Consider the following 12,975-nt stretch of genomic DNA (forward strand, 5'->3'; position numbering starts at 1 on the left):
GTTAAGTATGGCCGTCCTTCCCGCCTAGAAATTTGTTTGTTTTTTACGTCGTTTGCGTAAGTCGTTCGCGAATAGGAATTTGCGTAGAATGACGTCACCGTCGGAAGCATTGGCTTGTTCCGGTTAAATTTCGAGCATGCGCACTGGGATACCCCCAGGGACGGCGCATGCGCAGTTAAAAAAAACGTTGTTTACGTCGGGTCACGACGTATTTACATAAAACACACCCCCATTACATCCATTTGAATTCTGCGCCCTTACGCCACCAAAGATACACTACAGTGCCGTAACTTACGGCGCAAATTCGTTGAGGATTCGAAACAAAAAAAAGTAAGTTACAGCGGTGTAGTGTATCTTAGATACGCTACGCCCGGCGCAATAATGCGCTGTTGTACGTGGATCTACCCCAATATATACAATGTATACAGCATTGAATCTGACTAGGACAGATCAAAGTGGGGTTCTTATTCACCCTGTGCCCCTAAAGTGACTCCCGTCACATTATACATTTATATAGCTCTGACACATACCGCAGTGCTGTACAGAGATCACTGAGCCAATCACACCAGTCTCTGTACCATGAACCCTCTTATGGGTGTCACTTACCAACATTTTTGTATATAGGTATTGGGGTCCAGCTGAGTGACCTTTAACCCACTATATCTCTTAAAGAGACCCCACCATCGCCCCTCTATTCTCACCATTTCATCTTCGTCATTGATGATCACCAGGTGACCTTTCCTGTCCTCGCAGTCCTTCTTAGCAGATGACCATGACTGGACACGTTTGATCAACAAGTAGCAGCTGGAGCCGTGGTGCGTCCAACCCCAATCACACAATGGGTCAGCAGAGCCTGAGGGGGAGGGGAGAGAGGAAGGAGAGGGTGCTGAGACATCTAAAGATTTCTTCTGGTCACTGTAATCAAGATAGGTGAAGTTGATAAAATTACACTAAGCGATAAACAATAGAGACATCTGTATAGGACTATAGAAGGGGGTCTCATTTTGGAGACTGTAGAAGGGGGTCTCATTATGTTGGAGACTATAGAAGGAGGTCTCATTATGTTGGAGACTATAGAAGGAGGTCTCATTATGTTGGAGACTATAGAAGGGGGTCTCATTATGTTGGAGACTATAGAAGGTATCTTATTATGATGGAGACTATAGAAGGGGGCCCATTTTATTGGAGACTATAGAAGGGGTCTCATTATGTTGGAGACTATAGAAGGTATCTTATTATGATGGAGACTATAGAAGGGGGCTTATTATTGGAGACTATATAAGGTATCTTATTATGATGGAGACTATAGAAGGGGGCTTATTCTTGTTCAAATTTTTTATTGAAGAGCAAAGTACACAGAGTAACATTGTCAACATTTCAGGTTGAGTCAGTAAGGGAATACAATGGTACATCTCAATTACAATGGGTACAAACGTGACATCAGGAAGTTCTGAACACAGATAATTTAAGGACAATGCAGACATACTAGAACGTTTGTACAACGGGAACTATTGTGAACATTGGATGTAGGTACAACTAGATCCAAGAAGGCAATGAGAACGACTCCATTCCGAAAATAGTGCAAAACAACCGTATGTACTCTGTGAGTTCAAATCTAAAGAAATATAAACTGAATAAGGGCGGTAGAACACAGCACCGCCCACAGATATAAAGTAACACTTTTTAGTAGTACTACAGGGGCCAGAGAGCCCCAAGAAGTAAGGACAGAGAGAGAGAGAGAAGAGGAGGAAAATTAGAAATTAGGTCAGGGAGGAGGAAGAGAAAGTAGGGAGGGGGATTGTCGGCGTGGGCGCGTGAACCCGCAAGGGGTCGTAACGTAACAGCAAGGTAATGACCTTCTATTCATGGCGAAGATAAGGTGACTTCAAACTCAGGGGGGAGGAAATTCTCCACCCAGGGAGACCATATCTTGTCGTGCCGAGAAACCCGGTCTAGAAGGGGGCTTATTATTGGAGACTATAGAAGGTATCTTATTATGTTAGAGACTATAGAAAGGGGCCCATTATATTGGAGACTATTGACTATTGAAAGGGGGTCTCATTATGTTGGAGACTATCGAAGGAGTCTCATTATATTGGAGACTATAGAGGAGGTTTCATTATGATGGAGACTATAGAGGAGGTCTCATTATGTTGGAGACTATAGAGGAGGTCTTATTATGATGGAGACTATAGAGGAGGTCTCATTATGTTGGAGACTATAGAAGGGGTCTCATTATGTTGGAGACTATAGAGGAGGTCTTATTATGATGGAGACTATAGAGGAGGTCTTATTATGTAGGAAGAGCATTGTCATAATGCAGATGATAGAAGGGGCCTCATTGTATGGCAGATCATAGAGGTCTTGTAACTAGGGATGAGCCGAACACTAACACTGCACATCACCCTGAACACACCGTCTCCACCGTGAAACATGGTGGTGGCAGCATCATGTTGTGGGGATACTTTTCTTCAGCAGGGGCAGGAAAATGTGTCAGTAGGGATGAGCTGAACACCTCGAGCACCAGAACATGCGAACAAGCAAAAAATGTGTGTGAACACTGTTAAAGTCTATGGGACACCAACGTGAAAAATCAAAAATGCTCATATTAAAGGCTTCTATACAAGTTGTTGCCATAAAAAGTGTTTGGGGACCCGGGGCCTTCCCCAGGGGACATGTATCAATGCAAAAAGAAGTTTTAAAAACAACTGTTTTTCAGGAGCAATGATTTTAATAATGCTTAAAGTGAAACAATAAAAATAAAATATTCCTTTAAATATCGTGCGGGGAGGTCCCCTTAGTATGCCTGTAAAGTAGCGCATCTTTCCCATGTGTATAACAATACCACAGCAATAATGACATTTCTAACGGAAAAAATATCATTTAAAATTGCTGGCGGCTGTAATGTATTTTCGGATCCCGGCAATATAGATACAAATCAATGATAAATCGGCATGGGTTCCTCCCCCAGTACATAACAGGCCCTTCGGATCTGGTCTAAATATTAAGGGAAACAACGTGCCAAATTTAAAAAAAAAATGGTGTGGGGGTCCTTCAGGTCTGGTATGGATTTTAAGTAAAATGCTGTACCAAAATGAAGGAAAAAATGTCGTGGGGGCCCCCCCAAAATCCATACCAGACCCTGGCAGGCCACAGGAAAAGGGGGGGATGAGAGAGTGCCCCCCTCCTGAACCGTACCAGGCCACATGCCCTCAACATGGGGAGGGTGCTTTGGGGTCCCCCCAAAACACCTTGTACCCATGTTGTTGGGGACAAGGGCCTCGGCCCCACAACTTTTGCCCGGTGGTTGTGGGGGTCTGCGGGCGGGGGCTTATCAAAACCTGGAAGCACCCTTTAACAAGGGGGCCCCCAGATCCCGCTTCCCCTATGGTAATGGGTATAGGATACATTGTACCCCTACTCATTCACCAAAAAAAGGGTAAAAAAAAGTAAAAATGACAGGAGACCGTTTTGGACAATTCCTTTGCCCACAGACCCCACAACCAGCGGGCATGGGTTATGGAGATGAGGCCCTTGTCCCCATCAACATGGGCACAAGGTGCTTTGGGGGGGACCCCAAAGCACCCTTTCCATGTTAAGGGCATGTGGCCTGGTATGGTTCAAAAAGGATGGTTCAGAAGGGGGGATGCTCTCTTGTTTCCCCCCTTTTCCTCTGGGCCTGCCAGGTTGCGTGCTCGTATAAGGGTCTGGTATGAATATAATATCCATACCAGACCTGAAGGGCCCATTCCATTTTTTTTCAATGATTTTTATCTATATTGCTGGGATCCCACAATACAATACAGCCACAAGCAGTTTTGCTGCTCTCATTCATTACACTATATACGGCCACTATGTAAGCAGCCTTATATAGTGTGGGGCGTGGACTTAGTCCCCCTGAGCCATGATTGGCCAAAGGCACCCTTCCTTTGAACCCTCTACACCCCAGATATCCCCCCCAGCACTCTGACCCCTCTACACCCCAGATATCCCCCCCAGCACTCTGGCCCCTCTACACCCCAGATATCCCCCCAGCACTCTGACCCCTCTACACCCCAGATATCCCCCCAGCATTCTGACCCCTCTACACCCCAGATATCCCCCCAGCACTCTGACCCCTCTACATCCCAGATATCCCCCCAGCACTCTGACCCCTCTACACCCCAGATATCCCCCCAGCACTCTGACCCCTCTACACCCCAGATATCCCCCAGCACTCTGACCCTTCTACACCCCAGATATCCCCCCAGCACTCTGACTCCTCTATACCCCAGATATCCCCCCAGCACTCTGACCCCTCTACACCCCAGATATCCCCCCAGCACTCTGACCCCTCTACACCCCAGATATCCCTCCAGCACTCTGACCCCTCTACACCCCAGATATCCCCCCAGCACTCTGACCCCTCTACACCCCAGATATCCCCCCAGCACTCTGACCCCTCTACACCCCAGATATCCCCCCAGCACTCTGACCCCTCTACACCCCAGATATCCCCCCAGCACTCTGATTCCTCTACACACCAAATATCCCCCCAGCACTCTGACCCCTCTACACCCCAGATATCCTTCCAGCACTCTGACCCCTCTACACCCCAGATATCCCCCCAGCACTCTGACCTCTCTACACCCCAGATATCCCTCCAGCACTCTGACCTCTCTACACCCCAGATATCACTCCAGCACTCTGACCTCTCTACACCCCAGATATCCCCTCGGCACTCTGATTCCTCTACACCCCAGATATCCCCCCAGCACTCTGACCCCTCTACACCCCAGATATCCCCCCAGCACTGTAACCATATACCATAAGATACCCCTTGTATTGTGACCACACTACATCCCTGATACCCCCTACACTGTGGCCTCTCTACATCCCTGATACCTTTAGCACTATAGCCACCCAAGCTACCACAATCATTGCTACCCCCTATACACCCCAGATCCCCCCCTCAGTATTGTTTTTCCCCATACGCCCTTGATATCTCCCAGCACCATTATTCCATCCATGTCCATCCTTTTCCAGTGGTAACTTTTGGCTCTGTGCCCACCTCCAGCACTGCACTCACCTATACCAATCAAGCAGGCAGAAGGAGGGGTGGAGGAGGGAGCATCCCTCCGGGCATGCCAAGACTTTTGGTGCAAACAGTGCTGGGAAGCTGGGCTCACCATGACAACATCCACAATGCTACTTCCGCAGGTGGGCTCTCAGTGCTGCCGACTCCAGCTCCTACCCCGCAGCCTTTGAGTCCCAAACATTCAAGCTGCATGAGGCGGGGTCAGAGCATCACTGGTGCTCTGGCCCTGCCCCTCCTTGCTGGCTGTGAAGTAATAGGTATCGTTCTGCACAGCACAGCCCACCTCTGCCAGCCTGCCTCCCCTGTGTATCCATCACTCTCAGTGCCATCATTAGGCCCACAATTTCGGGGCAGTGTGGGCTCAAGGACCAGTTGCTTTGGGGAAAGTGCAGGGGCCCCCCATGCAGCTGGGGCCCCTGGGCCATGCCCAGGTGTGCCCTCTCATTAAGACAGCTCTGCCTTCACCCCTCAGAGAGGGAAAACCTACCCAGAGAGGATTGTGTCTTTCTGAGTATAAGTTGTATTTCATCAGGTTAACTTAATGAAGGTTCTAATATTTGGTGGCCACATCTAAAGAACTTTGACAATATCTGCCCGTTGTCAAGAATCGCACTGCGTGTCCTCAGACAGAAGAAACCTCAATGTTCTCAGAATGAAGTCCTCATATGAAGCTCTAGAAGCCTCTTCACCCTTCGCTCTACCTCCACCCTTCATTACTAAATGCTCCATCCAAGGAGAACAACGATTGCAGGGCAGAGAACTTTAGGAAAGTTCTGGTGGCGGGAATCGGATAAACTTACTGCTGTTCGGTTGAAAGATCTGGTCGGCCAGTTGTCCCAGAGCTGCCAATATCCTCTGATTATCATTGGTAAGAGAACCTGTAACAGAAGGAAGGGTCGTTATCAGCAATTTCTGTCGTTGTGGAGAATGGGAGAGATATATATTTCATGAGAGGTAGAAAGGGGCGAAAAAGAATCTGAGGCCAGAGATGACCCGAGACCACCTGTACTAAGAGAAAGGAGCAGCAAAGTGCAATCACTGTGCAGCACTACTTACCAGAGCACAGATTTTCCTTTTCTATTACGTGAGAAAACATGATTGTCCGATGTACATATATGTAGCGCCCCCCTACTTTCAGTACGGGCGCTACGCTAAAATTAGTGGGGAATGGGAGGCTTAATCACTCCCATTCACGAATTATGGAAATTCAGGCTGCTGCCAATTTCAGAATCTGTCCTGTAGGTCAGTCTGTGCGCCAGGGGTGCGTTGACACCCCTGGGCCGCAGTTGGCGCTAGAGGGGTGCTGGGGGATCCACCTCCTTTCAGCAGCCAATCAGGGTTTTTTTTCCCTCGTTGGGCATGCTGGGAGGGGGGATATATCTGTGGCGGCCGCTTTTGGCGGGTTGTTCTTTCGGGGCCCGAGTTTCAGGTGCGGTACCCACCTTCAGGGTACGCACATCCATGGGCCCCGCCACCGCGTCCTGCCATGCCGAAGTCGTGCATCATGCACCTTAATTAGAGAGGGACCCCAGCGGCTTGCTGGGTCCCAAACTATTGCTGAGAGGATCCCAAGCTGGGAGCTGTGTGGTGGGAATTGTCTTGGGAGAACCTAGAACCAGAGGTTGTCCGGAAGGCCTAGACGAACCACCGGGGATTCAGTCGCCGCACCGTATGACAGGTATGCTCAAACTGTCAGTGGGTGACATTGATTGAACTAACTGGGAGGATCTACTCAAACTGACTTTTCTAAATCCCAAATTGTCCAGCCTGTGGCAGAGAACCGGTTGCCAGGCCTGAGATAACTGCCTGTCCGGGGGCACTTTACCCACCCTGATTGGGTGGCGATGAATTGATCTGCATCATTGCTGAGAGCAGGCTTGCTCTCTCCTAACATCCAAAGGCCTGATACTAAAGTTCCTCTACGCTCATCAGCCTTTTTCCTGTCGTGTGTCCTGTTGATGTTGGCCAGTTTGGGCCTTGGAATAAAGCTTTGAAACTGAATTTGTGTCTGGACACTTGCTCTTTATTCACACGCACAAAAGTCACCCCTAGACCAAGTCAAGAAGGTAACCTAGAAAGATGACAATTATAGAAGGGGTCTCGTTATGCTGCTTTTAGTTGGATGGAGGTGGTGGGCACTCCATCCTGTTCTCCATCAATATCTGCCTTTAGTTGGATGAAAATGGCGTAGTGTTTCCCATCCTGATTATGGACGTAAACATTTGCCTTTGGTCAGCTGAAGTTGATGGGGTGTTTTCCATCTTATTCTTGAATGATCAATGTATGCCTTTGGTTGGATCAAGGTGGTGGGTGTTTTGTTGGGGATTCAACATCTGCCTTTGGTTGGATCAAGGTGGTGGGTGTTTCGTTGGGGAGTCAACATCTGCCTTTGGTTGGATGAAGGTGGTGGGGTGTTTCCCATCCTGTTTTTTGACGGGTAACGTCTGCCTTTGGTTGGATGAAGGTGGTGGGGTGATTCCCATTCTGTTCCTAACCAGTAAACGTCTTCCTTTGGTTGGATGAAGGTGGTGGGTGATTCCCATTCTGTTCCTAACCAGTGAACGTCTTCCTTTGGTTGGATGAAGGTGGTGGGTGATTCCCATTCTGTTCCTAACCAGTAAACGTCTTCCTTTGGTTGGATGAAGGTGGTGGGTGATTCCCATTCTGTTCCCAACCAGTAAACATCTTCCTTTGGTTGGATGAAGGTGGTGGGGTGATTCCCGTTCTGTTCCTAACCAGTAAACGTCTTCCTTTGGTTGGATGAAAGTGGTGGGGTGATTCCCGTTCTGTTCCTAACCAGTAAACGTCTTCCTTTGGTTGGATGAAGGTGGTGGGTGATTCCCATTCTGTTCCCAACCAGTAAACATCTTCCTTTGGTTGGATGAAAGTGGTGGGGTGATTCCCGTTCTGTTCCTAACCAGTAAACGTCTTCCTTTGGTTGGATGAAGGTGGTGGGGTGATTCCCATTCTGTTCCCAACCAGTAAACGTCTTCCTTTGGTTGGATGAAGATGGTGGGGTGTTTCCCATCCTGTTTTTTGACGGGTAACGTCTGCCTTTGGTTGGATGAAGGTGGTGGGGTGATTCCCATTCTGTTCCTAACCAGTAAACGTCTTCCTTTGGTTGGATGAAGGTGGTGGGTGATTCCCATTCTGTTCCTAACCAGTGAACGTCTTCCTTTGGTTGGATGAAGGTGGCGGGGTGATTCCCATTCTGTTCCTAATCTGTAAACGTCTTCCTTTGGTTGGATGAAGGTGGTGGGTGATTCCTATTCTGTTCCTAACCAGTAAACGTCTTCCTTTGGTTGGATGAAGGTGGTGGGTGATTCCCACTCTGTTCCTAATCAGTAAACGTCTTCCTTTTGGTTGGATGAAGGTGGCGGGGTGATTCCCATTCTGTTCCTAACCAGTAAACGTCTCCCTTTGGTTGGATGAAGGTGGTGGGTGATTCCCATTCTGTTCCCAACCAGTAAACGTCTTCCTTTGGTTGGATGAAGGTGGTGGGTGATTCCCATTCTGTTCCTAACCTGTAAATGTCTTCCTTTGGTTGGATGAAGGTGGTGGGTGATTCCCATTCTGTTCCCAACCAGTAAACGTCTTCCTTTGGTTGGATGAAAGTGGTGGGGTGATTCCCATTCTGTTCCTAACCAGTAAATGTCTCTCTTTGGTTGGATGAAGGTGGTGGGTGATTCCCATTCTGTTCCTAACCAGTAAACGTCTTCCTTGGGTTGGATGAAGGTGGTGGGGTGATTCCCATTCTGTTCCTAACCAGTAAACGTCTTCCTTTGGTTGGATGAAGGTGGTGGGTGATTCCCATTCTGTTCCTAATCAGTAAACGTCTTCCTTTGGTTGGATGAAGGTGGTAGGGTGATTCCCATTCTGTTCCTAACCAGTAAACGTCTTCTTTTGGTTGGATGAAGGTGGTGGGTGATTCCCATTCTGTTCCTAACCAGTAAACGTCTCTCTTTGGTTGGATGAAGATGGTGGGGTGATTCCCACTCTGTTCCTAACCAGTAAACGTCTTCCTTTGGTTGGATGAAGGTGGTGGGTGATTCCCATTCTGTTCCTAACCAGTAAACGTCTCTCTTTGGTTGGATGAAGGTGGTGGGTGATTCCCATTCTGTTCCTAACCAGTAAACGTCTTCCTTTGGTTGGATGAAGGTGGTGGGTGATTCCCATTCTGTTCCTAACCAGTAAACGTCTTCCTTGGGTTGGATGAAGGTGGTGGGTGATTCCCATTCTGTTCCTAACCAGTAAACGTCTTCCTTGGGTTGGATGAAGGTGGTGGGTGATTCCTATTCTGTTTTTGGACAGGTAACATCTGTCGTTGATTGTATGAAGGCAATACATAGGATGAATTAAGGTGAAAAAACATACAAAGGTTTACAACCCCTTTAACTGTAACCACCTACCATAAACCACTGGCTGGTTTAAAATGGTTCTAGGTTCATTCTTTTGTCATGCTAAGGAAAGGGAATGTCCTAAAAATGTTTTAAAAGTTCCATTCAGCCGAGAGCAGTGTTTTTTTTTTTTAAATGCTTAAAGGGGTTGTAACCCCCTTCACCCTGAACCATACAAGACCACATGCCTTTACCATATGGGGGCGCCATGTTGATGAAGACAATGGCCTTTTCCCCAAAACCCCGTCTCTGTCGCTTTCTTTGGGGGGTCTGTGAGGAGGGGGGCTTAATGAGAACCTAGAAGCTTCCACAAAAATAAAGGGGGCTCCCAAATACCAACATGATTGAACTGGGACATATTTCTGAATATCCCGTGTACCATCCCCCTCACCCCGATATGTGATCCACAATTACCTGCCACCTCGTCTGATACAATCCGTAACACCAGGGACTCAATCTCCACCACTTTACTCATCACTTGGGATTCTACAGAAATAAAAAATAAAAAAAGTATTGATATATACGAACAAAAATAATGACATGATTTTATATTCATTCCTCCAGTCTCCAGGACCCTCCATTCTCTAGGACCCTCCATTCCTCCAGTCTCCAGGACCCTCCATTCCCCCAGTCTCCAGGACCCTCCATTCCTCCAGTCTCCAGGACCCTCCATTCCTCCAGTCTCCAGGACCCTCCATTCCTCCAGTCTCCATGACCCTCTTCATTCCACATTCATTCATTTCAGATCTCGGGATACAATATCTACAGGAAATGTATAAATGTCCTCCAGTCTCTAGGACTCTCCATTCCTCCAGTCTCTAGGACCCTCCATTCCTCCAGTCTCTAGGACCCTCTTCATTCCACATTCATTCATTTCAGATCTCGGGATACAAGGACATGTATAAATGTCCTCCAGTCTCTATGACCCGCTCACAGCTCACCTTTGATGCCTTTCAGAAAGTGTTGCATGACTTTCATTCTCTCCATCATCTGGGATCCTGGTGGAGGAGAACATTTATATGATGAGTAGATGGAATACCCCCGGTCTTACCCCCCCCCCCTCAGAGGTCCATCTCACCAAGTTGGCTCAGTCCCTCCACTCTGGATTGCAGTCCCATACTCAGATTCCTCAGCTTCATCTCCATGTTCTGCTCCATCTGATTCACCCCTTGACCTGCCGTAGAGACAAGGAACCAGAAATCATTCCAGTGGCTGAAATTAAAAGACCCGGGGTGGTGTGTATGGGGTGCCCTACAACTGACTCCAACATGGAGCCCCCCTAAGGTCACCCAGTGGGGGTCTTCTCAGAGACGTTGTAGATCTGGGAAAGGTGGTTCCTCCACCCTAGTGCCCTAATCCACATCCAATTACTAAACGTGAGAGGGAAATGCTAAATTAAAGGTAAATCATATTACCAGTGTGATGTCATGTGACCAGTGTGATGTCATGTGACCAGTGTGATGTCATGTGACCAGTGTGATGCCATATTACTATGACGATGGTTCTAGAAGGATGCTATGTTACCAATGAGATGCTGATTGTGTGATGTCATATTATTACAGTAATGTCATGTGATATGTTATCAGAGTGATGTATTTAGGACAGTGTGATGTCATGTGGGCAATGTGATATGGTATTAGTGTGATGTCACGTGGCCGGTATTATGTGATGTCATGTTATCAGTGTGATGTCATGTTATCAGAGTGACGAGATGTAGCCTTTCAGCCAGGATGCTGATTGCAGAGGATGTTGGCGGGACTCTAATGTGAGGTGTGTGGAGAGAACTCACGTGTGAAGACGACGAAGAGGATGATGATGATGAAGAGGAGCGCAGTGCAGAGAGATGAGAAGAAGCAGATGAGGGTGGAGGAGGGCCGAGCAGTCTGTCTGTCCATCAGGATTCCTGATATCAGAGAAAATAAGAGAGGATCAGAAATCTATAGGACTGATACCGAGACTTACACCAACTGAGGACTGATACCGAGACTCACACCAACTGAGGACTGATACCGAGACTTACACCAACTGAGGACTGATACCAAGACTTACACCAACTGAGGACTGATACCAAGACTTACACCAACTGAGGACTGATACCGAGACTTACACCAACTGTGAACCATTACCGGTGCTTACACCAACTGAGGACTGATACCAAGACTTACACCAACTGAGGACTGATACCAAGACTTACACCAACTGAGGACTGATACCAAGACTTACACCAACTGAGGACTGATACCAAGACTTACACCAACTGAGGACTGATACCAAGACTTACACCAACTGAGGACTGATACCAAGACTTACACCAACTGAGGACTGATACCGAGACTTACACCAACTGAGGACTGATACAGAGACTTACACCAACTGAGGACTGATACCGAGACTTACACCAACTGAGGACTAATACAGAGACTTACACCAACTGAGGACTGATACCGAGACTTACACCAACGGAGGACTGATACCGAGACTTACACCAACTGAGGACTGATACAGAGACTTACACCAACTGAGGACTGATACAGAGACTTACACCAACTGAGGACTGATACCGAGACTTACACCAACTGAGGACTAATACAGAGACTTACACCAACGGAGGACTGATACCGAGACTTACACCAACTGAGGACTGATACAGAGACTTACACCAACTGAGGACTGATACCGAGACTTACACCAACTGAGGACTGATACAGAGACTTACACCAACTGAGGACTGATACCCAGACTTACACCAACTGAGGACTGATACCCAGACTTACACCAACGGAGGACTGATACCGAGACTTACACCAACTGAGGACTGATACAGAGACTTACACCAACTGAGGACTGATACCGAGACTTACACCAACTGAGGACTGATACAGAGACTTACACCAACTGAGGACTGATACCCAGACTTACACCAACTGAGGACTGATACCGAGACTTACACCAACTGAGGACTGATACCAAGACTTACACCAACTGTGAAACATTACCGGGACTTACACCAACTGTGCTATGGACTCTGCACTGTACCACTTCTCTTGTCCAGTATGTCGGGTGTAATTCTCGGTATCGGTCTCACACACACTGACGATTGGTACCTTGGAGAGTCCAGGTCCCTGGAGGACTGTTGGTTGGTTTGGTGTCTTCTGGAAGGTTCTGGAAGTTCCGGTATTCCACTGACATGACCTGTGGGATGGAGAGACAGTGAGGAATGATTGGACATGTGGGCGGTGCTCAGCATGTTGGTGGGCGGGGATTGCTGGAGATCCATGTGAAGTGACAGGCGCAGATACTCTGCCGTTGTCACTGAGTAATACAATGTAATGACGGATGGTTACATTGTATTTACTGCTTCATTCATATGGAGATGGAAGGTGGGACCTTTTTCTTAATAAAATATATTCCTATTTAAATCCTTATTCCCCTTTAGCTATTTTTTTACTGTTTTTTGGTTGTTGTTGTTTTTTTTTTACCTTATTTATTATTTGTCCATTT

The 12,975-nt window shown here is 47.5% G+C and overlaps 1 protein-coding gene across 1 annotated transcript; it reads right to left on the minus strand.

Annotated features, from left to right (window-relative positions):
- Positions 1-602: 602 nt before the first annotated feature.
- Positions 603-11,385, minus strand: LOC120930821 (asialoglycoprotein receptor 1-like). The gene is made up of 6 exons (XM_040342000.1): positions 11,264-11,385; positions 10,553-10,648; positions 10,416-10,472; positions 9,889-9,960; positions 5,878-5,955; positions 603-853 (listed from the first exon to the last, which is right to left on the minus strand). The coding sequence occupies exons 1-6, from the start codon at positions 11,367-11,369 to the stop codon at positions 603-605; spliced, it is 660 nt and encodes a 219-aa protein (XP_040197934.1). The 5' UTR covers positions 11,370-11,385.
- Positions 11,386-12,975: the final 1,590 nt, after the last annotated feature.

This window comes from Rana temporaria, chromosome 3, assembly GCF_905171775.1.
Source record: "Rana temporaria chromosome 3, aRanTem1.1, whole genome shotgun sequence".
Classification (NCBI taxonomy): domain Eukaryota; kingdom Metazoa; phylum Chordata; class Amphibia; order Anura; family Ranidae; genus Rana; species Rana temporaria.

Bases quoted from the DNA above. Each gene is read 5' to 3' on its own strand.
- LOC120930821 (XM_040342000.1), bottom strand. From the start codon at position 11,369: ATGGACAGACAGACTGCTCGGCCCTCCTCCACCCTCATCTGCTTCTTC. The intron at 9,961-10,415 runs GTGAGCTGTGAG...TTATTTCTGTAG, and splicing joins CTTTCTGAAAGGCATCAAAG to AATCCCAAGTGATGAGTAAA. The intron at 854-5,877 runs GTAAGTTTATCC...CCTCCCCCTCAG, and splicing joins GATCTTTCAACCGAACAGCA to GCTCTGCTGACCCATTGTGT.